This window comes from Dreissena polymorpha, chromosome 6 (assembly GCF_020536995.1).
Source record: "Dreissena polymorpha isolate Duluth1 chromosome 6, UMN_Dpol_1.0, whole genome shotgun sequence".
NCBI classification, from domain to species: Eukaryota; Metazoa; Mollusca; class Bivalvia; order Myida; family Dreissenidae; genus Dreissena; species Dreissena polymorpha.
In genome coordinates, this window is record NC_068360.1 from 32,292,712 (window position 1) to 32,318,896 (window position 26,185).

At 34.6% G+C, this 26,185-nt stretch overlaps 1 protein-coding gene across 3 annotated transcripts in view; it reads left to right on the forward strand.

Annotated features, from left to right (window-relative positions):
• Positions 1-4,015: 4,015 nt before the first annotated feature.
• Positions 4,016-26,185, forward strand: part of LOC127834943 (calpain-5-like) — a 29,106-nt gene continuing 6,936 nt past the window's right edge. Inside the window, exons 1-7 of one of the 3 annotated variants that reach the window (XM_052361082.1) lie at positions 4,016-4,059; positions 21,219-21,393; positions 21,986-22,117; positions 23,041-23,243; positions 23,924-24,107; positions 24,750-24,940; positions 25,312-25,389. In XM_052361082.1, coding sequence (XP_052217042.1) covers positions 21,223-21,393; positions 21,986-22,117; positions 23,041-23,243; positions 23,924-24,107; positions 24,750-24,940; positions 25,312-25,389 — 959 coding nt within the window. In that variant the 5' untranslated portion in view covers positions 4,016-4,059; positions 21,219-21,222. Of the gene's footprint in view, positions 4,060-14,047; positions 14,128-19,961; positions 20,108-21,218; positions 21,394-21,985; positions 22,118-23,040; positions 23,244-23,923; positions 24,108-24,749; positions 24,941-25,311; positions 25,390-26,185 lie in introns of those variants that run through there. The other 2 variants (XM_052361083.1, XM_052361081.1) reach the window with 2 other exon arrangements.

Genomic DNA, 26,185 nt, shown 5'->3' on the forward strand with positions numbered 1-26,185 from the left:
GACCTGACGTAGAAATGATTATTTGAGGTTAACATGCATGCATCATACACAAAAAAACTAACAGTAGCTGAACCATGATTTTCAACAATTAATACAATAAACAATGATAATACTAAATGTGTGTATATATTATTTAAAACTATTTCTTAAATAAATATAACCTCAAATCTTAAAGAATTAAAGATTGACACGACCAAGAAAAACCCTCATCCTCATTCCTTCCGTTTCTATGACATGTTTATGTATACGGAACATATCATACATAAAAAAGCTAGGCACATGAAAATATTTTTTTAAGTGTTGATGGGTCTTAACAAAATAAAAAATTTGCATTCTATTGGCATTGTGTGTTTCTGTCGCATATAATTATCGCTAGAAATCTATAGCATAACCCATCTTAGACAGCTGCGACGAAAATATACAACTGTGTCCATAGACTTTATCATCTCCACTTATTACAATGCACTCACTAAACAACTACAAATCACGAATTAACACTTTCTTTACTTGCTAGAAAGGGACTTATTTTCTTGAGACTATACTTTCGACAGAGGGTGCCGGTCAACTCGTACCTAAGTCAACTCGCACGGTAGTCAACTCGCACGTTTTTTGGTCAACTCGCATGGCATTTCTGGTCAACTCGCACTTTTCGAAGTCAACTCGCACGCCTCGAAAAAAATATATAGAAATAGGTGAAGGATGTAATATGATCAGTAGTTTATAAGAAGTTTATAAGTAAAATAATAATAATTATGTCCTTTTTAATAAACTGAATATACGGTTGTCACATTTAATGGCTCTTTTACACTTGAGGTCGTTGTTTTTCACGGGTTATATGAATGTTTGTAATAGGTTTGAAAGGTCTTATATACAACTAACAATTATTAAAATATTTTTTTTGTTATTTTGTTAATAATTTTCAATAAAAAGTATAAACTAAACTCTGCAAGTATTACTCATTTGTTTTTAAGCATAAATAACTCATTTAGAACCCATTAATACATCAATATTTTGACTACCGTGCGAGTTGACTTAGGTACGACTTAACTTCCGTGCGAGTCGACAGATAATTAATGCATAGCGCGCACTGGCTTCTGCTTCTGCTTCTGCTTAATACGGTGAAGGGCCAGTTACGGCGTAGTACACCGGGGAGTGCGCCTAGTCAAAATGGAGGGCAGCTTTAAAGCCCTCAACTGTCTCTGCGTGGACCACTCTACTGTCCAGGTGGTTCCACTCTAACACGGTTTTCACAAAGAATGAGTTTTTAAATTGACTACTATTTGAGTTTTTCACTACAAAGCCTCTGTCATTATTTATTACTTGTTTATCTATTATATTGGATGTAACACAGTCACTATATTGTTTCGCCTTAATTTGCCTTTTGACCCTTGCTGGTTTCAAGTAATCGGATGCTGGTATAGCTGGCACCAGCCCCTCGGCCACTTTGTAGAGCATCACTAGACGGTTGATTTTACGCCGTTCTTCTAGAGGTGGTAATTCTAGATGTTTTAACATGTTGGTGACGCTGCCTGCCGTTCTTGATTTGTAGTCTCCCGTTATGAAGCGGGCAGCTTGTTTTTGCACTTGTTCAATTTTGTCAATGTCACGACTTAAGTAAGGATCCCAAATTGAAGAGCCGTAGTCCAGACAGGATCTCACTAGCGCTAGGTACGCTGTTTTCCTACAATCTATAGGGCAGTTCTTTAAATTTCTACGTAGAAGAGCCATTGTCGAGTTAGCTTTCTTTGTCAATTTACTTATGTGAGTTGACCAGGTTAGATCTTCAGAAAGGGTTAGTCCCAAGTATGGATTATCGGGCACTTGTTTGAGAATATGGTCACATAGGGAATAAAAGTGTGGAGTCTTGTTCTTAATTGACATTACGTAACATTTCTTCGCGTTAAAACGCATGCCCCATTTTTCAGCCCATTTTTCAAGTTCTTTCAAGTCATTCTGAAGAATATCAAAGTCTTTCTGAGTTTTTATTTTCCGGTATAACAGGCAATCGTCCGCAAAAAGGCGCACTTGTGATTTGACTGAAAGTGGCAGGTCGTTAATGTGACATAGAAACATAAGGGGTCCGAGTACCGTGCCTTGAGGGACGCCGGAGTCCACTGTGGACTTCTGGGAGACTTCGCCGTCTACTACAACTTGCATAAATCGTTTTGTGAGAAAAGTTTTGAGCCATGTATGGATTGTTCCAGTTATGCCAAAGCATTCCAGCTTATATAAAAGTTCGTCGTGTGGCACGGTGTCAAAAGCCTTGGAAAAATCTAGTATAATGACGTCTGTTTGTATGCCTTCATCGTAGAAAGATAATAAGTCATTCATAGTAACTAGTAGTTGAGTTTCGCACGAAAAGCCTGATCGAAATCCATGATTTAGGTTTGTAAGGATATTATTTCTCTCGAGATGGTTCAGTAAGTGCTTACAAATGATATGTTCAAGATTTTTGCACAGTACGGATGTTAATGATACTGGCCTGTAGTTTTCGGCGAGGTGTACGTCTCCTGATTTGAATACCGGTGTGACATTAGCATTAACCCAATCGGATGGTAGTTCGCCACTGTCTACTGATGTTTGGAAGATTTGGCGTATTCCAGGTGCAAGTTGTTTAGCACAGGTTTTCAATATTATGTTTGGAATGTTGTCTGGACCGATCGCTTTTGCGACTTTCAGTGATGTTAATAATTTCTCTATTCCGGGTGTTGTTATGTCTAAGGGAGGTAACTTGGATTTATACTGTTTTTCTGATGGCGGTAATACACGTTTGTCTCTCCTTGTGAATACGGAACTGAATTGATCCAAGAGAATTTGTGCTTTGTCTTTTCCTTCACAGAACAAGTTTCCTTTTGACTTTAGTGGTGCTACACCAATGTTATCTTGTTTTTTGGATTTAATGTATCTCCAGAAAGGTTTACAGTTGTTTTCTTTAAAGCCATTTTGTATAGTCTCATTTACATAGGATATTTCTGCCTTTTTGAATTCCTTTTTACAAAGTCTTTGGTATTGTTTGAATTCATTCCACTGTTTTGATTTTTTGGCCGCCCGATAGAGCCTTGCTTTACGTTTAGTCATCCTCTTTAACGATCTATTAAACCACGGTACTGTGTTTTTCTTCTTAAAAGTTTTTGATGGAACATTTTTCTCAATGATGGTGTTTAGGTCATTTTTGAATTTATCCCACATTGACTGGATGTCAGGTGATTGGTCCGCCATCTTAACTATGTCACTAGACAGGTTTTCACACGACGAGAAGATGTTTTCCCAGTTTGCTTTTGAAAATAGGTACACTTTTCTTGGTTTCTGAATGTTATAAATCGGTTTAACATCCGAGTCTGTCACTACCATTGCGTGGTCGCTTATGCCTGGTATGCTGGTTGAGGATTTTACAAGTGAGGGATTGTTTGTGAAAACTAAGTCCAATATGTTTCCTTCACGTGTCGGCTGGGAGTGTACTTGCGTTAGGCCGTGCTCTATGGATAGATCAAGTAATGCTTGTTGTACGTTTTTATCCTGTGCATTTGCATTTACATTCAAATTTTCCCAATCAATATCCGGGCAGTTGAAGTCTCCAGAGAGGATAATATGTTTACTCTTCTTACACTCGGAAAGTTTTTTCAAAGATTGGTCTAAGTTATTTAAATCATTAATATTTCGATGTGGCATGTAAAAGGATGCTAGGTATAAGTCCTTCTCATTTTTAAGTTTCATCTTTGTCCAAACAATTTCACAGTTGGTGACTAACTGAGGTTGTTCAATTGCAATGAGGCTCTTGCTTACACCAGTAAACACTCCGCCACCGCGTGACGCTCTATCATTTCTATGGAAAATGTAGTTATCTGGGAAAATTTCGCAGTTCTTGATAGCGTTACTTTCGATCGGTTTGCCTGGTCTAACACCTTTCAACCACGACTCTGTGCCGCAAATTATATCAGGTTTCACAGGCTTTATTATCTCTCCTAATTTACTTACATTCTCTTTGAATTACCTCCCTTATATTTAACTTTGCCATATTTAACGTAACAACATGTAAACAAAATATGCGGAACGTCAAAGGTAGGATATGTAGAAATGCTATGAAATACAGTTTATAGTATGTTATCAATGGGTTTTACGACCGAAATACAAATATTACCTTTGTAAATCTTAAAATAATTGTATCAACCGGTTATTAAGGCGGTTATTAAGGTTTTAGAACTGTAAATTGTAAAACGACATATTGATCCTTTTGATGTTCAGCTCTTTCTTTGCATTTCTCATATTGCCGTTTTATTCTGCATTCAAAATCAAATTTATGTTTAAATGTACCTAACATTTAAATATTCTCAGACATTGCATGTTGCCAAACCTCAATCTTTGTTCCGGCAGGTTTTTTCATAACCATTTATTCACAAAATAAAAAATCAAGAACAGAAAAATACAAATCTTGTCATGTAAAAACAAATTCAGGAAAGTAGTGACAGAATAAATACAAACGTTGAGCTAAGCCATTTTCTATGGTGTATCCTGAATTAAAAAATATTTTAGTCTCACTGCAAATATTTAAGTTCCAGCGTCAGGTGCAAGGCTGCCCATGTTTTCACAAATGGATATGTCATTACCCTGCTGAAGTTTAGAATATTATTTGTTTCCTAAACTTATAAAACATATCTTATTTATAAACAACTATCATAAAGGCTCACAAGTACCAATAACATGTAGTCTATTATTTATGAACGAAACCTATCCGGAATGAACTATTTAAAATAGCGCAGTCTATATTATTCTCCTGAGGATTGATATTCAGAACTACTTATTTTACGTATATAATTGTTCAATTTTGCAAATGTTTGTTGAAATATTTTTAAATTATTAATGTTTAATCATCAACTCATATCGTTACAAACTATATGTTTCAGGGTACCTACATATCAGGGTGCTAATAATCGAAACCTTTGAATTTTAATTACGTTTTCAACAATGTATAAGACTCTGGAAATTTTGACATGGGACATAAATGACCATATTCCCACTTTGTTAATGTTTTAATGTAATTTAATGCATTTATTTAGAACACTATGTAATTTGGAATATTTTAAAATAAATATTGGTGTTAACAAATAACAATGTTTATTTAAAAAGCTTGCCTGTCGCAGGAATCGAACACGGGATCTTTTAATAGCGTTTCTTTAAATCTACACCACTAATGCATTTCATGCATGTGATCTTCCATGTTGCGTAATAAAGCGATGATTTTGTTCTGATTTTTACCAAATTATCGTGGGTTTGCGCATATACTCGGAAACAGTTAGGGTGATGGACATGTAAGATATAAGGCGATATAACAAGAAGTTCATGATATGAGTAAATCCTTAAGTCCTGTGTGACAGATGTTATCTTCGCATACAGCATGGTCTTGTTGGCAACTTACTGAATTACAAGTTGAATAGGGCCTGTGATACAAGTTGCCTAAGGCCAGGGATATATCATTCTTTAGAGATGTTATAGAATATAATTCCACTTGTGCACATTTGATTTTTTTTTTTTAATAAGAACTTAATTATAAATGTTTGAAAGACACAGTTGGCCATTTTTTCCTATTTAATTAAAAGTGATATTATAGGTATTTTTCACTGTTGAATTGAGCTGAAAAGAATTAACATGATCAGTTGTCAAACAAAAGTACGGTTGATATTCAAATGCATTATTTTTCTCTTTCCGGGATATTGTTTTAGTATGTTGATGCTGCATTAACAAATATAAGTGAATATGAAGTGAAAACACCAAAAATAAACAACGGTTGCCATAGACACCTATAAACTGTTAGATGCCCATAATATCACATTAATGCTAAACCGTATCATAAGTTTGATTGATAGCGGACGGGGGAGGGGGGAATCGAAAGTTGGATATGGCTACTCACAACAGCTGGTCACAACAGCTGTGCTATAGATGTGCCGATCACAGTGTACCTGTACGAAATGTTCCGCCCGGAATTGAGACGGAATTTTATTGACAGTTCCGCCTGGAAAATTGTTGATTCCGCTGGGAATATAGTGGTTACAAGAAAGAATGTTTTCCAGGCAGGAACGAGGGGGAAATGGGGCGGAAGTGGGGCGGAATTTGGGGCGAAATATAATAATGAGGCGGAAAAGATTTCCGGGCGGAAATTATTTGTGCATGCTGACACGGGGCGGAATTTGGGGCGGAATATGCTAATGAGGCAGAAAAGATTTCCGGGCGTAAATTAGACTGGGATGGAAATTTCCGGGCGGAAATGACAGGAGAATATGTGAATGATTCAGAGGGGGGGGTATTATGAACTACTCCGGTATATACATAGCTCCGTAAGCTGCTGATGGATTGACGGACATTAAGTGCTCACAAAAGCTTTAACAAACTTTTAAAAAATCACAAAAACAACATGTACCCTTCAATCTTTTTCCAGGTACAGTCAGTCATAAAACAAATATTTTTTGCAGATGACACAACATACTTCATTGATGGAACAATTAACTCATTCACTGCTATAATAAACGCAATACAAGACTTTAGTGGAATATCTGGCTTAAAAATAAATACCCAAAAATCAACAGTTATGCGTGTTGGTTCACTAAAAAATTTACTAATTAAATTAAAGGAATACAAAAACTTTATCTGGACCTCTGATGCAGCTTAAACACTTGGTTTCTATTTCACAAATGACAAAAATCTTGATTATATGGCAAAAAACATTCTATAAGATATAGACACCTTTGACTGCATTATATGTTTTTTATATAATGTGAAATTACTGCAAAGATTATAAACTGGCTTGAGTATTCATTTTAAATGTTATAGATATTAACCACCTGCCAAAACAGATATTACTGTAAAACAATATAACTATAATAAACACAGCATAATATAAGAAAAACAATACAAAGTAAATATTCTAAGAAACAAACCTGTTTATTAGTTCGGAGCATTTAAAAAAGTTCCATCATAACTCACTAAATTGCTCTTTTCAGCCTTTTTACACACTGAATGTTGACTTCCACTTTTTACTTAATTATTTTAGAATGTTCATCAAATTAATTAATTATATTATTAAAACTTAAAATTAAAAAATTCCAATCATTGCTTTGAAACTGCATTTCAAATTTTCAAACCACAGTAACAGGTCTTGCAAACACAAGGCTGTTATTTTCAAATTTCGGACTCACTCTGAACAAGAGTCTGTCCTCCTATCATGCTGTAGCATCTCATATTACCCCATATTGTAACCCATGCATTCTTTGTTTACAATTAACTGGGGGAATACAAAGATACAGCCACCAAATTGACATCTTAAAACAAAACACTACTGATAAACAGGGATAAATTTACTGCATTTCACAACAATTTTCAACTTGCATACAGCCCTTAATCAAATTTGCTCTACAACCCTTAATTCAAAGATATTTTAAGTACATAGTAGATTTACATGTACTTTAAATGTTGTTAGGTAAATTATCATAACAAAGTGATTTAATTTAATATAAGGTCTTATAAAAATGAGCCTGAGCTAAAATATACATGTATATAAATTTCATCCAGAACAGTATTTATCTTAGTTCATTATTTTCCTCCAAATTTTAAGGAGTGAAAACTTGCAGCTGAATTTGTGGATTAGTCTTATTTTTTCAGAAACATTCCAGCTTTAAATTTGTGTCATTTCAAGCTCATTTCAGCCTTTTTTGCATGGAATAACTATTTTATGAATTGAATATTAATGTTGTTTACCTTGTGTATGGCAAATGTTTCCTACAATAACCATTTAGAAACTTAAATCAGAACTCTGTTTTTTAATAACCTTAAAGTCCCATTTTGAAATTCTTTATCAATAGTTTTTTAAGTCCAACATTCTGCCCTTGAGAAATGTATAAGTATGAAATTCCGCCCGAGTTAATTTCCTAAGTCAGAAAATCCGCCCCAGAGAAATGTATAAGTATGAACTTCCGCCCGAGTCTTATTTCCGCCCGGAATTGCTAACGAGTTCCGCTTGGAAAAAAATCAAAAGACATGGACTTTTTTCCCTCCCATTTCTGCCCCAAAATTTCATACGGGTTACATTACAACGATTATTAAACATCCCCAATTTAAACCAATTATACAGTTAAACAGTTAACTCAGTCAAATATACATCAAGTCAAATATATATCAATAAACAGTTTATTCATGAATCATCAACCCATCCCACATGGATGGCGGTGGTTCATACCTCACGCGCGGGTTTAAAATCATTGCCTTTTCTGTATTAACTGATTTCTTATAAGCAGTTTAAATCTAATACTGTGTAACATAACCAACATATTTCTTGTTTGGTCTTCCGTCCGACTCATCCAGTGCTTGACCTGTATTACAACACCAAGGGTCTGACAGTGAGAGGAGCTAATAATTTGTTCATATTAATTGTAACAACAACTAACAGTATTAAATGGCACTACTTCTATTCTGGCTTTGAGAACGAGCTTTTTATACGCAATGTGTTGGTGCATGCATTATGGAGTTGAAATAAGATATATATTTTTTGCGAAATTTTGTGATGTCATTGTATTGTTTTGAAAGAGAACATTGCAAATATATGGAAATATTTCATTTGAAAACGATCTTTGAGTGAACACAGGTAATAGTAATATTAGCTCACATTATTTAGAGTGACTTAACTGGAACAAAAGTAATGTACATGTTTGTTAATAGAAATTACAATCGTTTTAATTTTGATAAAGTTATCACACCGGTAATAAGTCATTATACGCTCTGTGCTATTATTGTATTTTGTCACACCATATATATATATATATATGTATGTATGTATGTATGTATGTATGTATGTATGTATGTATGTATGTATGTATGTATGTATGTATGTATGTATGTATGTATGTATGTATGTATGTATGTATGTATGTATGTATGTATGTATGTAGTATGTATGTATGTATGTATGTATGTATGTATGTATGTATGATATAGTATGTATAGTGTATATATATATATATATATATATATATATATATATATATATATATATATATATATATATATATATATATATATGTAATCATTCGGTTTGTCGTGTGCAATGTAGTCAATATGTTTTAAATGTAATCTTTACTGCTATTGTAGCTTAAAGATTTGCTTAGATTATTCCATTTTTTGTTTACATTTTTCGGCGTAAGCTGTATTAAGCCAGCTTTTCACCTTACCTGACCTTTGTAAGTGTCCAATAAAATTAAAATATAATTTCCCGCGGCTAGGTACGAATGAATACACTTCATTTATTCCATTGGCTGATTTGAGTATACCACCAGAACATTGGAAACATATCCGCGTCTTTGTAACACTGTTTTACTGCATGAAACAATTTTATCTCTAATGAAAAGGCTTAATAGATAGAACAGTTTTACACTCAATTCTCGACATCAATACAGTTTGTGCGTGCACCTTTTATTTTCAGAGAATTACCAGCGCAAAAGCGTTTATACTTAAAGGCTATATTCTCATATTTAGTACTTACTTCCATATTCCTGTCAACATGTTAACATGTAAAAGTATAAATAGCAGTGGAAGCGAGGCCTCACTTTAATGTATTGCATTTCAACCCGCGAGGTATCGGGTCAATTCGCGGTTAGTGTGTGAATGTCAGAGTTTATATACAGGTCATCACCGGAGTTCACGGCCAGTAAAATAATCGTTATATAATAAAGACGCTATCCATGAACTAGGTGACCTGGAATGTTCTTAAGACCAGAAACATGTTAAATGAAGGTATTCAGCAATATAATTATGGTATGTCAATAATAGATTCTAAATGTGTTTTCAACAATACAATGATAAATACTATTTTTGATTAAGTAAACAATAATTATTCCACCATATTGACTTATGTATTAAGCATGAGCGCGATGATTCTCGATACTGTTAATAATCGAACCAAATGGCAATGCCCGACAAACCACTAAAACAGGTTTGTTCGAAGAACGCGCCTATAAATATGGATACTTCGCGTGTGGCCGGTTGACTCATATGTTTTAATGTCACTTCCATTCTTCTTTTTGTTTTCTGTTTTGTATCTATAGGTTTATGACCAGCAATATGTAATAATGTAAAATAAGCCGCGAAAACTCCGTGAACATCCAGTACTGCGTGTGATGCAGCTAAGAGCTGCACAGTAAAAGACATTCGCTATCCTTGATCTCATTCGTTGAACTATCGACGCCGTATATCTTTGTTAAAGATATTTCTTGTTTTGACTAAAGAAAGAGTGTCCAGCAGTAACTATCTATGATTTATATTCGTTCTTCTTAGTCCGCTTATCACCCAATTCCATTTCATCTGATCGCCCACCTGTCATCAGCTGATAAGCCAGAGTCTGGCTTTCATCGCAAAGATGTGCAAGCTGTTTCACCCTTGTACAGTTTGTCAGTTTGTTTACCTTGTATTTAATTGAATCCACATCTAAATAAACAAATGAGTTATTACCATTCTTTGAAATTTGTGTAAACAAATAATATCTTGAAACAATGTTCAATTATTAATGTTTTATTAGATAAATGTTTAGTAGCTGAATATAAAAGAATTCATTTTACTTGGAAAGCAAACTACATATATCACTGTTCTAAAGAATTCGTACAATTTGGCATTTCCGCTCGTAAATAATTTAGAATTGTAGTTATTGAGCATGACATATCACACCATTAAACATTATTCAAGCAGTAATAATGATGGTGTAACCATCACTGATTGTACTAGAATATATAAGTAGACATAATAACCGTCATTTCATGGTACACAGCAATACAACTAGACCCCCTAAGTAATTCACACGAACGAGAGATATGCTGACCACGAATACAACTTATGTATCCAAATTGGAATTTTCGCTCGGTTGTTTTCGGAGAAAACCCGAGGTATTGTCATAGCCAGCTCGTCGTGTCGTGTCGTTTCCGTCGTCGTATCGTGCTAAAACCTTAACATTTTGTCAAGGTTTTGAACATTGGCTCTAAAATCAAAGTGCTTCAACCTACAACTTTGAAACTTCATATGTAGCTGCACCTTGATGAGTTCTACATACCCATTTTTGGTCAAAGGTCAAGGTCACTGTGACCTCTAATAAAAAAATTCTGACAAGCTTTCATTTATTAAAAACTGCACCCGCAGCCGAGCGTGGCACCCGTTATGCGGTGCTCTGGTTTTGAATTGTGGCCGTTCCAAAACGATTTGCGACGAAGGAAATTATTGCGATGTTGCTAGCAATTAAATAAATAAATAAATAAATAAATAAATAAATATATATATATATATATATATATATATATATATATATATACATATATATATATATATATATATATATATATATATATATATATATATATATCTATATATATATATATATCTATATATATATATATATATATATATATATATATATACTAACAAAATGGATACACTCTCCGACTGTTACGAGTAAGAATTTCGATGACAATGTGAAATGCTTACCACATTATCTATACAGGTCGGCACCAAGAAAGCGATTTCAGGACGAATTCAAAAGAAGTCTATATTAAGTACAAATTAACCATATATAATGTTTGTGCGGTCAAATAGCATTGAGCTGTTTGGGAGAAAATGTCTACAAGTATAGCATATATGTGAAAAATTAAAACGACTCGCCTCTTTAGTTTCCATTTTGACAGTTTTCCTGTCAATGTATGTATCCCCGGAAATTCAACTTATGATTTTAAGAGTATCTCTTTTGGGAATGCATAAGTTGGTTTACCGGGCATGATGTGTCATTCATTGAGTATGAACACCAGATTGTTAGTAAATCGTTATTTACGAGCATCCTTGTATATGTCTGTAATTTAGTATTAACATCAAAATATAAGTCAATCTCTCAGTGAGAACATGTTTTCGTGTTTGTGTATGTCATTACTATAAACACTAGAGTGTAAGTCGATCGTTCAGTAAGACCATCCGTGTTAATGACAGTCATTGAAACACTTGTTCACTGAATCATTCGTATATATGAGTCGTTGAGTATAAACAACAGATTGTGGTTTAGTCGTTCAGTAAGAAAATCCATATAGTGTTTAAGAAATTAAGCATAAACACTAGAGTGTAAGTCAGTCGTTTAGTAAGGACATCTGCGAATCGGTCATTCATTTAGTGTAAATAGCGTCAATCATCGTTCACTAATCGTTTAGTGTGATATCACTGTGCGAGTTTCATGTAGAATATCGTTGTTCGAATTGTTAGTCAGCAAATGTAACACCCTCACTGTAAGTCAGTTATTGAGTAAATCTGCAACTGCATTTGTACATAGACACGTATGCGATGTGTCAGATTTAAATTGGGCAAACTGATCTTGTTTTAGGAACACGTGTTTCTATTATTAGCTCACCTGATTGCTCAGGTAAGCTTTTGTGACCGGTCTTTTCCGTCGTTCGTCCGTCCGTCCACATTTGTTCGTAAACACTCTAGAGGCCACAGTTTATATAGTAAAAAAGCTTGTGAACACTCTAGAAGTCACATTTTTTGCCCAATCATCATGAAACTTGGTGAAATATCTCAGATGAGTTCGCAAATGGTCCCGATCGGAAGAAAAACATGACCGCCAGGGGGGGGGGGGCAGTTTTCCTTATGTGACTAGAGAGGAACCTTGTGATCGAACACTATAGAAGTCTCATTTTTTGCCTAATCATCGTGAAACTTAGTCAAAACATTGGTTTTATTGATTTCTCGGACAAGTTGGAAAATGGCTCAGATCGGCGAAACACACTTTTTAGCTAACCTGATTGGTTAGGTGATATTTTAGAATAGGTCTTTGTCCGCCGTCCGTTTGTCCACATTTGGTTTGTAAATACTCTAGCATTCACACTTCTCAAGCATTCTTTACGAAAGTTGCTGAAAGATCTCAGTCAAGTTTGATAATGAGCAAAATCACATAATTAATGCCATAATTATTGCCCTCAGATTGTCCAAATTTTCATTTTATTAAACAAAATCCTTGTAAACACTCTAGAGGTCACAATTTTGTTTCAGATTTTATTAATCTTGGTCAAAATATTTATTTTTGTAAGCAAAGTTTGATGTTTGGTAACTCAAAATATAGGTCACCAGGTAAAATCTTACAAAAACAAAAACGCCAGAGTTTTGGTTCAATAATGATGAAACTTGACCAGGATGTTTGTCTGGACAATATCTAGGTCAAGTTAAAGATTAAATGAACCGACTCCTCTCAGGTGAGCGAACTAGGGCCATCGTGGCCCTCTTGTTTTTAATTTACTCAATATTAACTCATAAACATGGTGCAGGATCAACAGGGTTCACATGGGGTTTACACATAGGCTTGACAGAATGTAAACACTTTATTTTTACAAATATCTCAAGTTATTGAAATATATTTGCAAAAATCTTAAGTGCATAAAAGACAGTTTATTTTGCAGTTTGTGTCAATATCTTAAGATTTTATAATACGTAATTGAATACGTCTAAAATCGGTGCCAACATTTCAAGTTGCGTGCACCATAAAAGTGTAAATTAAAGCTCTACACATTGAATGTTTGACAAAGAACACAGTTTTAGTTAAGAAAGTAATTCTGATGAATTTCACATTGCCATAAGCAGCCCATATAGCTGTCTTTTATGCACTAGTTGAAATTCTTAAGAAGATGTTTGAAGTTATTTGAAAAAAACACCACTTTTGTTTAAATCCCTTAACGTTTAAATGTGAACCCCACAAAGTCACGTGATCCTGTACCCTGTAAAACACGACTCACATGTTGCGTTGTTTAAAGTAGTATCCTATAAACTAATGTCTCTATAACGAAAGAATGTTGGCAGGAATCTGAATCTATTGCATATATATATATAATTTTTCAAAATATTTTTTGCGACCGTAATGAATTGAATAAGTCTGTCATTTGCCTGTATCATACCTGGAAACTATTGCTATGAAATTCAGTACAGTGGTCGACACAACCAACATTGCGTTTGGTTTGGTCTTTCATTCAACTCATCCAGTGCTTGACAGTAATTATTGCACCGTCATCGCAAGTGTCTGGCAGTGAGAGAAGCTCACAGTTTGTTCATAATAAATATAACAACAGCAAACAGGTAATGGCAATTCTTCTCATCTAGCTTTGCAGCAGCGTTTCCGTGTGCACATTGTCTACAGTGCCGAATACATTGTGAACTTGAAAAGATTTTTTTGTGTGTGAAAAGTTAACTGATTTGTTCATTTGTTTCAACAAGTTAATATTGCGAATATTTTATTATATCTTGCTCGAAAACGATCTTGGTCTTAAAGAATACTTACCTCTAGGATTTACAAACAGGCGTTGGAATATTTTTTTGGATTTAACTTCGACAAAGGTAAAGTGTATTATATATTTTATAAAAGCCCAGTGTAAAAATAACAAGGTAAATTAAACAACAAGGAAAAGCATAAACAATTATGACATAATTTCAATTAATATTTTTGTGTTGCTGAATATATTTCTAGTATCAGTATGGGTGGACAAATCATTTAAAAATACATATTATCTGAGTATATATTGAATAATTGAGTTTTAATAAGAAGGAATATCTTAGTCTTATTTCAATGATACGACGCAACCTTAAATGATGAAAAATTTACCCTAATCTTGAGCCTTTCGTAATGCCCAGTGCTTCTATGTGTCAATATACAGTTTTCTCTTACATGGGAATCAATAATATAACCAACACATCAACACAGTAAACATATCGTTCCATAAGGAAATAAAATGTCCCGGAAAGTCAAATGTTAATTGAACATTACAGTACGAGTCATTCAAATATATTTACGTTAACATTTGTATATATTTTTGTATTGTATTGAAGTACATGGGTTTATGTGCATTCTGAGCAGTAATGAGGTTCATGTGTTTATGTGCATTCTGAGAAGTAATGAGGTACATGGGTTTATGTGCATTCTGAGCAGTAATGAGTTACATGGGTTTATGTGCATGCTGAGCAGTAATGAGGTACATGGGTTTATCTGCATTCTGAGCAGTAATGGGGTACATGGGTTTATGTGCATTGTGAGCAGTAATGAGGTACATGTGTTTATGTGCATTCTGAGCAGTAATGAGGTTCATGGGTTTATGTGCATTCTGAGCAGTAATGAAGTACGTGGGTTTATGTGCATTCTGAGCAGTACTGAGGTACATGGGTTTATGTGCATTCTGAGCAGTAATGAGGTACATGGGTTTATGTGCATTCTGAGCAGTAATGAGGAACATGGGTTTATGTGCATTCTGAGCAGTAATGAGGTTCATGTGTTTATGTGCATTCTGAGCAGTAATGAAGTACGTGGGTTTATGTGCATTCTGAGCAGTAATGAGGTACATTGGTTTACACGCATTGTGAGCAGTAATGAGGTTCATGGGTTTATGAGCATTTTGAGCAGTAATGAAGTACATGGGTTTATGTGCATTCTGAGCAGTAATGAGGTTCATTGGTTTATGTGCATTCTGAGCAGTAATGACGTACATGTGTTTATGTGCATTCTGAGCAGTAATGAAGTACGTGGGTTTATGTGCATTCTGAGCAATAATGAGGTTCATGAGTTTATGTGCATTCTGAGCAGTAATGAAGTACATGGGTTTATGTGCATTCTGGGCAGTAATACGGTTCATGGGTTTATGTGCGTTCTGAGCAGTAATAAGATACATGGGTAAATGTGCATTCTGAGCAGTAATGAGTTACATGGGTTTATGTGCATTCTGAGCAGAAATAAAGTACGTGGGTTTATGTGCATTCTGAGCAGTAATGAGGTACATGGGTTTATGTTCATTCTGAGCAGTAATGAGGTGCATGGGTTTATGTGCATTCTGAGCAGTAATGAGGTACATGGGTTTATGTGCATTCTGAGCCATAATCAGGTCCATAGGTTTATGTGCATTGTGAGCAGTAATGAGGTGCATGGGTTTATGTGCATTCTGAGCAGTAATGAGGTTCATGGGTTTATGTGCATTCTGAGCAATAATGAGGTGCATGGGTTTATGTGTATTCTGAGCAGTAATGATGTACATGTGTTTATGTGCATTCTGAGCAGTAATGAGGTGCATGGGTTTATGTGTATTCTGAGCAGTAATGATGTACATGTGTTTATGTGCATTCTGAGCAGTAATAAGATACATTGGTTTATTTGTTTCAACTTTATTGAGCGTTCTGGGTTTTTTGCAACTAAGAATGTTTCTGCGCGAAGTAAGGACGTTCCTGTAATTGTTTTGTCTCGTACAATCAATATATATTTGAGCTTATAAATTAAATTAAGTGAACCAACTTGAAGCAAAGTTATTTAAAAACAACATATAAAAAGCCCTTACACATTTGTATAATATTGCACTGCAAGTTCCAAAAATCTATTATAGGCATTAATAGTAATATAAATACACTTCTTTTGCACGTTTTTTTTTTACAAACAATGAAGGCACCAGTTTGTTAGTGCTGATAATAAGTAAAACTATACACTTATATTCGTTATTTTGTTATATGGCATTTATTAATAGTAAAGTATAAATATGCACGGTTACTGAAAAATTGTAAAAAAAAAGAAAGATGAAATGTACCTTACAGATGACAATTTTATATTAATCAAAGATAAATTGTACTTACCTGAAAATAAATACAAAACATTCGCATAACATGCATTAAAAACCCGGTTAATGAAATAACTATTTATCATCATATATGTATTATGCACCCATAACAAGTATACCTATTTTGAATACATATTTTTGCCTTTGTGTATATAATGCAAATAATAAACTTGCCATTTACCTGTATTATACATGGACCCTTATTCTATGACATACAGTAGTTTGATCGACATAACCAATATTGTGTTTGTTTGGATTTCCATCCGACTCATCCAGTGCTTGACAGTTATTATTGCACCCGCATCACAAGTGTCTGGCAGTGAGAGAAGCTCACAATTTGTTCATAATTAATGTAACAACAGCAAACAGGTAATGGCACTTCTTATGATCTGGCTTTGAGAGCGAGCTTTTATACATATAATGTCTATAGTGCCGCGAGTATTGTGAAGTTAAAGGTGGATATTAAGTTTGCTAATTTAAGTGATTAGTTATTTTGTTTAAAGCAGTAAATATTGCGAATCACGTTTAATATCGGTCTAATTTTAAAAGAATTCTTTCTTTTCGGATTAAGGAACTGAAGTTGGATACTTTGTCTGGATTTCACTTCAACAAAGCTATACTGCCATTGATATATTATACATGAAATTACCAGTGTACAAATAGCAAGGTTAACATGCCTATAATTAATAACAATATGGATGACAAACTCAGTTAATAATAAAAATAATATGGTATCTGATTGTATACAAAATACGTGTTAATGTACAAGAAAATCGGATTTTAATTTCAATGATAAGATTTTACTTAGCATAAGGTAACATTACCTATAATTGTAAACGTTTTATTTAGCCTAGCCCTAATACTTCAATACCCAATATACATGAAGTACAAAAATGCCACGTAGCACATAGAGTTCTGCCGAGTTCTGCTGATTCAACTAATCACCGCATTCCAGTCTGTCTGATCACCCCACCTGTCATCAGCTGATAAGCCACAGTCTGGCTTTCCCTGCAGGTTGCTCCAGCTTTGTGTTTGTTTGTATGTATAAGCAGCCAGCTCATTTACCCTGTATGCCACTAATTATTTACTATTTATATACACCTACATGAATGATTAACATCAAGAAATTGAATGCTACCAGGACAAAAACATTGAAAGCCATATGCTATTATTAAGTTATATCTTAAAAGCAAATCACAAATATTCAGAATCAGATACATAGACAATCAAAATTGTTTGAATAAAACTTTCAAATACTGCAATGCACAGAAAGAAAAAAACATCTGCAAGATTATTTTTTTTTTGCAAAGCATATCACATTATTCACTTGACGAAATAGATACATTTACAAAGATATCAGACTTTTTTGAATAGCAGTTCCAATTCGACCATGTACAATAAATACGACATCTGCAAGAAGTAAAACTTCTCAGCAAAGCAAATCACATGAATCGCTTTTCAACATCAGATACATAGATAACCATGATATTTTGTTTGCACAAGGAGTTCATGCAGGAATATTCTCCAGCCTATCGAAGGTATAGGATATGAAAACCTGAATGCCTTTCTTGTACTTATCTATTTGATGGTGTATGATAAGCAAACGTGAAAGGTATGAGTAAGAATAATGAGCCTTGGGGCCAAATGTATTCATGGGTTCATTTATAATATTTAAAAAAAAATACAATATGCGTCAATCATTCAGAATGAACATTTCATAATGATTATACCATTTTACATAGTCACCAGTATATGTTAGTTAATCACTACGTGATACCAACGTGTGGGATTTTCTTTAAGAAAGAACATCGGATTAAGAATGATAAAAAGGTTTGATGTAACAAGACAGCGCGTTAGTAATACCATACATTAAGTAAAAAAAAAACTTAGTTCACTCCGGAGGGCTACTGAGTTCTGGCGAGTTTTGATGAGTTAACGAATCACCGCATTTAATTTCGTCTAATAGCCCCACCTGTCATCAGCTGAAAAGCCCCAGTCTGGCTTTCCCTACATGCTGTTACAGCTATGTTTTTGTATATTATGCCGCAGTTGGCTCATTTACCATGTAATGATGTATGCCACTAATGTTTTTGTATTCATGTACACCTAAGACTTTTCTGCAAAATATTGCATACAATGTTGGTGTTCGGTTTTTGATGTTAATTAAGCGTTAATAAAGCGTTGCTAATTTATTCTTCAAAATAAAAATAACATTTGCCAGCTGATTGTAAATTTATAAAGAAGATCTATGAGTAATGAAAAGTAACGAATTGAACGCAGCCAGGACTAATAGTAAGTCATGTGCTATACTTTAGTTTGCGCTTCAAAGCCAATCACATACATTAAATATCTGATACATGTACATAGATATAAAACTGAATAAAAATGTCCAATCATTTCAATTACATAACAGAAAGGCATCTGCAAGAAGTACGTTTTCTCTCTGGAAAGCAAATCACATATATCGTTTTTCTGAATCAGATAAAAAGACCGAATCAGATAAATAGATAAGCATGGTAGTTAATTGTCAATGGCACTACGAGTTTGTACAGGCAGACTTTCCAGTCTACTGATGGTACAGAAAATTAAAACCTGAGTGTGTATCTTTTTGATGGCTGAGTGAAGGGTATGAGTAAGAATAATAAACCTTGAGGCAAAATGTATTCATGGGTTCATCGATACTTTTTACAAGAACATCGCACTATGCGTCAGTAAGAAGTGTGTGATCACATTTAGAGAGCATCGCTTTATGCGATTCTCATTGAGTAAACAATTAAGAGTGTGAGAAGGATAATGTTTAAAAATGGGATGAATTCAACTGATAAAGTGCGTGGTCCTTCAAACATATAAGTATTGTAATATTTTATGGATTATATTATATATTTATTGCATACACGTTAAGAATGAAAACAAATCGGTACGCACTGTGCCGTTTGTGCTTAAATAATATGTGATAGATGTGATTGCTATTTGGATTCAAATTGTATTATGTTGAGCCCCTCCAAAACTATTATTGTGGTTTGATTTTATTAATTGTGACGACATACTAAAACGGTTCGATTATTTAGCTAGATACGCGGTTAATATGTGATATAAACCGGGCTTTGTTCTAATATCTGTAATGTTCATCCATGTTTATTTAGATTGTCATCCGGTAATTTGGGTCTAGCGTTTTAGTCCCAGGAACAGGCGTGTCTGATACTCAATTTTACGTTTATTTCTCATACATTCACCCACCTTAAATTCAGTCTCCAGATAAGACCTACATGTTCAAGTTCTTATGAGTAATATCCATAAAACTCCCATATAATTCCGCCTCGTTATTGCGAAGCAATGTTGGCAGGAAATGTGGATCTACTGCATTCTAAGACGCTACGGAGTCTGTGTTCCACTGAGTGCTTTATTGTTCTTGTGTTCTTTGCCCCCATGGAGTTCGTAACTTATTAGGCTACCTTGCTGTTATAAATAAGGTATTGTTGTGTGTATTTTCTCTCTCTTTGGAATACTGATGAATGAGTTTTGTTATTAAAACTAAAAGACGAGAGTTACATATGAACTAACAAAGATTTCTGCGTAGTAACACATATCTTACACACAATTAAAAATCAACCGAGGCATTAAAGTCTATTCATACGACCTTATAAATAGACCTTTTCTATTGGCATCTTACAAGGTGCAAGTTAATCATCAATCTGTATTGTTTTACATTTGGGTTGTTTGGTGTATCTGCCTTCTTATTATGCTACATCTCGCTCTTCCAGCTGTCGGTTCTCCTTTGGTGGTTTTTTGTCCTTCCAGACTTGTCATATATTGATCTCATGTTTGTATTTATTCTTTCGACATGTTTACAACGTGTTGATTTTACGGGATATTATATACATGTCCATTTTTAATCTAATTTTGTTTTATTTCTTTATTTTACATGACAATGCTGTTGGCCTTTTCAAGCAGATCTATACCGCAAAATGTATTTGGGATACAGATTAAAGTATAAAGCTAAAATGACCAAGGGGATTTTATAAATGTTATGTTTTTGTCAGGAAATACACGTCTGAACTTATAAGGGCAGTCCATTTGATTGTTGATTACATTTACAATAAAGTAAATATATACATGAATTTCGACATATTTTTATTATATATTTATTTATTAGTCAAAGAATCTTTCTATGTGACATGTGCTTATTAATTGGTAAAAATTATAAGTAAATACGTTTAGTACAAGTAATATTTTCATATTCACGTCTCGTAGCATTTTTGTCTACATTAAGTTAAATACAAAAATCGAAAATATGACTTTCTGTTGAAACAATAATCATTCCCTGCATGCAAAGTGTTGAACCATGATATCACATTTTTAACATGTGTATTGCAAATCATTTTCAATGCAATGCAGATGAGAATAGCAAACAATGCTATGCATTCCAACGGTAATACATTTGTATATTTGTAATTATGCACCACATATAATAGATGCAGCAGCATGCTTCTTTTTACAAAAACTAAAACTTGCAGATGAATCATTGGAATCACTGCTTTGCGCGGTAAATTTAGAAATAATGTTTTATTATCTGTTTTGCAGCAGGATGGGACTGTTTGACAGCACGGTTCCTTTCAAGGGACAGGTATACAAAGACTTGAAGAATAAGGCAATCAAGTCTGGGGCGCTTTTTACGGATCCGGAATTTCCTCCGAGGGGTTCGTCCATATATTTCAGTAAACCCGCACCTACGGATATCATCTGGAAACGACCTGGGGTGAGTGAAAAGACGTGTTTAAATCTACACACAGATGTGTTTAAACGGATGCAGTAAATTTGAGTGATGAACGCTGCAAAATGCTTCAAGTTGGTTTTTCACATAAACATGCAATGTTTTACATTTTATAACTTTATGAAAGTTTAATTTGTTGTAGGAATGCATGTTGCTGTATCTGAAAGGAGTGGGGGGGGGGGGGCATTTACAATTTTCATGACCGAATCTTTTTTCCGAATTTTGTGAAAGCTGCTAACTGTATTATGTTTATCAGCTCGGACAATTTTTTAATATACTTCTAGGTCTGCCTTCCTAATTTGCCAACAATTTCCTGTAGTTTAAAACACTCGGGTTAATCCCCACAGGAGTTGCTGAAAGAATTTTCATTGTGTTTATCATTTAAACAGACTGATAACAAAAATAGTTATTTTATGCGGGTATGATATTTTAAGATCTATAGTATTGTTTAATTCTTTAATTTTCTTTCGAAACGAAGTTGGCAAATATTTTCATAATTACTTTTGTTGCACTACATACACTGAAGGCATTGATTAATTGTTTTATGTTTGTTATTTACTTTACGTTCTGATTGTAGGAGCTAGTATCGAACCCAAAGTTTTTCGAAGCCGGCGTGAGTGCAGACGACTTCTCCCAGGGTTCCCTTGGCAACTGCTGGTTCGTAGCCGCGTGCGCATGCCTTGCAGAGGACTCCAAACTGTGGAAGAAGGTTAGCTGATGTAGATGTTCATGTCATTCACCAAACCGGCTCCCCTACAACAGAAACACACAACACAAAGAAAATACTTTCAGTAATAACATATATGAAAATTGAAGCTATAATTAAAACAATCGCCAAAATTGTGAGTCAAATAAATAATTCAATCTGAGTGCTGAGAATCTCGCCGGGTTGTCGCATTATGCCGCCTCTGGCGTGTCGGGCCTCATAAATTCGGGATTTCAAAACAAAATAACGAGGCATGCACCCATCACCATGTAATTGTTTGTTGTTTGGTCATTTTGAGCACAACACACATTAAGCAGCAAATCTACCTCTAGAATAGGCAAATAAGAACGTCAAAATATCATGTACATTTTAAACTACATGATCTGAAGAACAACTGTATTCGGCAGTTAAACAACAATATTGGACGGTACTCGAATAATGTAAAATCAATTAACAATATTGCATGGTACACGAATATTATGAAATCAATTAACGATATTGCACGATACTCGAATAATATAAAATCAATTAACAATATTAGACGGTACTCGAATAATATAAAATCAATTAACAAATTTGGACGGTACTCGAATAATATAAAATCAATTAACAATATTGGACGATACTCGAATAATATAGAATCAATTAACAATATTGGACAGTACTCGAATAATATAAAATCAATTAACAATATTGGACAGTACTCGAATAAAATAAAATCAATTAACATTCGTCGGCATGAAATTTCTTTTCCAAAAAATTGCTTTCGTGAACACGTACATTTGTGGATTTCTGATTTTCGAATTAAAAAGAGGAATTTGTGTAGTTCATTTTCCGATATGTTTGTAATATATATTCACGACGTTCCACGAAAATTACTGTTTTACGCTATTCGTCCTGACAGTTAGTTACTTAACTTTTTCCAGATTATGCCCGATCATGAGGAGCAGGAATGGAGCGAGAGCAACAAGTACGCGGGGATATTCCACTTCAAGTTCTGGCGCTGCGGGACATGGGTGGACGTTGTCATTGACGACTACCTACCCACACGCGGAGGTAGACTGATATATGTCCATTCCAACACACGCAATGAATTCTGGTCAGCGCTGTTGGAGAAAGCATATGCAAAGTATAAGTTTTAATATATATGTTAATCATTTTACGAATCTTTTTGTTGAATTGGACCATGTCCTGTTCGATGGTTTAAACATCTATAAAGCTGAGGAATAGATGTAAATGTTTATTCGTAAATATTTATTATTTCTTGGTAAACATTTGTTACAGTCGATCGTAATTTGGATTCTTTTCTATAATAGAATACACTTTATTAAATGTAGTTTTAAATATACATGTACTCACTTTAACACTGTTTTGTTTCTTTTTGCGAGAATTAAAAAGCACAGCCTCTTAATATACGATTTCCAACAGTTTTTCTCAACACCGGTCAAATATTCGAAATAAGCGTTACTGCATGAATGAACTACAGTGTATATCAAACCAACAAAAGCTTCTAAATAATTCATGGCAATTATAAATGCTGTTGCTAAACAAACTAAAGAAAGGATTCATGTTATAAGTCTCGTTCTGAGAAAACTGGGCTTAAAGTGTCGTCTCAGATTAATCTGTGTAGTACACAGAGGCTAACAAGGGACGACACTTTCCGCCTTAACGAACAATTCCATAAAAGCGGGCAGTGTCGTCCCTGTTTAGCCTGTGTGGACTGCACATATTAATTTGAGACGACACTTTACATACATGCAGTAAGCCAATTTTCTCAGAACGCGGATTTGATGCACACATTTTACCCAGACTGGCGGGAGACTATGAGTCCCTGGTGGCCGGAAATTCTAAGGACGCGCTCGTGGACATGACGGGAGGCGTCGGGGAGCGGCTCGATCTCGCCGACTTCAAGACGCAGGAGCAACGGAAGGATCTGTTTCGCATCCTGCGTCACTCCAAGGAGAACCACTCCCTGATGAGCGCCTCTATAATGGTATCATACGTCAATGGAATCATACCCAGTATGCCGGACCTATCATACGTCAATGGAATAATAGCCAGTAGGCCGGACCTACCATACGTCAATGGAATAATAGCCAGTAGGCCGGACCTATTTTATGCATTGTTCATGAGTATGTTTTGGCAGGTCCGCCCAATTTTTTCTACATCGAACCTTGGTTATTTGAGTCACTGCAATAAGTTTTACCCTGTGATTTCATAATATCACGCTTTGCTCATATCATGCACAGCTTCCCATTTTGGTATTGGTTATGAATAACCATGTACTGGTACTAAATATTATATGGCATTTTCAATATTGCGTAATAATCGTTTTTCGAACCTGTTTTAAGAGACATTGTGTTAATGTTTAACCCATTTCCCAGTGATGACCAAAGTGAAATGGCTTTATGCAACTAGCATACAAACAGAAAAACCAGCGAGTTTCTCGCAGGCTCTTCAGATTTTGTGCTTTTTGCTTCTCATCAGAATCTTAGGGTTGGAAATGAAGCCTTTAAAACGTGAATCTAGTTAGAAAGGCCTTAAATTTAATTTAATTTTCTTAGAGACTAAAAAAACGTGAAAGTGCGTATTTAAGTGGGAAAGGTGAAACTTATTTCAATATTCATCATGCCAGGCTACCGGCAGAGAGATGGAGGCGAAGCTATCCTGCGGTCTGGTGAAAGGCCACGCCTACAGCGTCACAGCCGTAAAGAAAATTAAGCTGGGAACGGGACTATTTTCTATCTTCGCGCGCGACCACCTGCAGATGGTGCGGTGTAGGAATCCATGGGGTGGGACAGAATGGAAAGGGGCGTGGAGTGATGGGTAGGTGGAGCTAAGTAGTTTGCGTAAACCCTTTGGTAATGCCCTCGCAGATTCGTAGTATATTGGAGTCACATGGTAGGTCGATCGTTTTGTCCGCATAAAATGGTATTAGTTTGTGGTGTGAATTAATTCGGCATTTGTCAAGCGCTTGAATTAAAAGTTCAAAGTATCATCGCCTTGAAGATTGGATTTGCATTTTTTGTTCAATCTTCGTGGTTCAAATATTTCTGAATCATTTGCCCGTGAACATAGCTGACCTATCGGTGCAGTGGTATTAGTTGCGTATGTGACAATTGTAGACATATTATCGAGTTTAGCAGTTTGAACATTAAGCATGGTTTGGATAATGTTTTACCAATTTATTTATTTAGTTCTCCAGAATGGAAAAAAGTCAGCGAGAGCCAGAAAAAAGAGCTCGGACTGACTTTTGATGACAATGGGGAGTTCTGGTAAGTGAATATCAGTGTATATCAGTTAATCATAGATTCATAGTAATACCAATTAAATCAATTAATATTGAGCGCGATGACCATTTCTTATGCAGTTAACCCAATGAGGAAAATGGCCTCCAAATAAAAAGCACTCCGATTGTATATAAACCACAACAATGTACAAAACTATGCAACACTCACACTAACAAACGGTTTTCCTTATTTCGTATCATGTTTGTAATTAATTAATGAATAACTAATTTTTAATTGAATTTTTTTTCACGTTTGTCTGATAATTGTTTTCATTGTTTTTACATATGAAAGTAGATTTGTTGAAGAAATGTGATAGTTTACATCTGTAAAATATGTTGTTTTAAAGTAAATAAATGAAATATATTTATAAAACATTTATACAAAACATGCATGAAATTACGGTATTATATAGCAATATTTCTTATAGGGATTCTTTCACTCTTTTATCTGCATCGGCTATCCGCTACGGGCCCTTAATAATTCTCCATGGTATGGTTTGAAACCCATAAAAATAGGTTACGTTCGCAGGAGTTGCTACCAATATTTCTAGATTTCTACCACTTTTTCAGCAGCATGGACAATTTGCAATCTTTCGTTTATAATTCTGTATCAAATTTTATGAAATAGTTTTGGTCCTATAAAATAAATAAAACTTTTTCTTCTATCGCACGTTTTTTATAACCGGTATGTCTGAAATAGTATAAAATATTGTTTGTCCTATAAAAAAGATAATACTCTTTTATACTTTTTCACTTTTATCATTAACCAGGTTTTCCGAAGG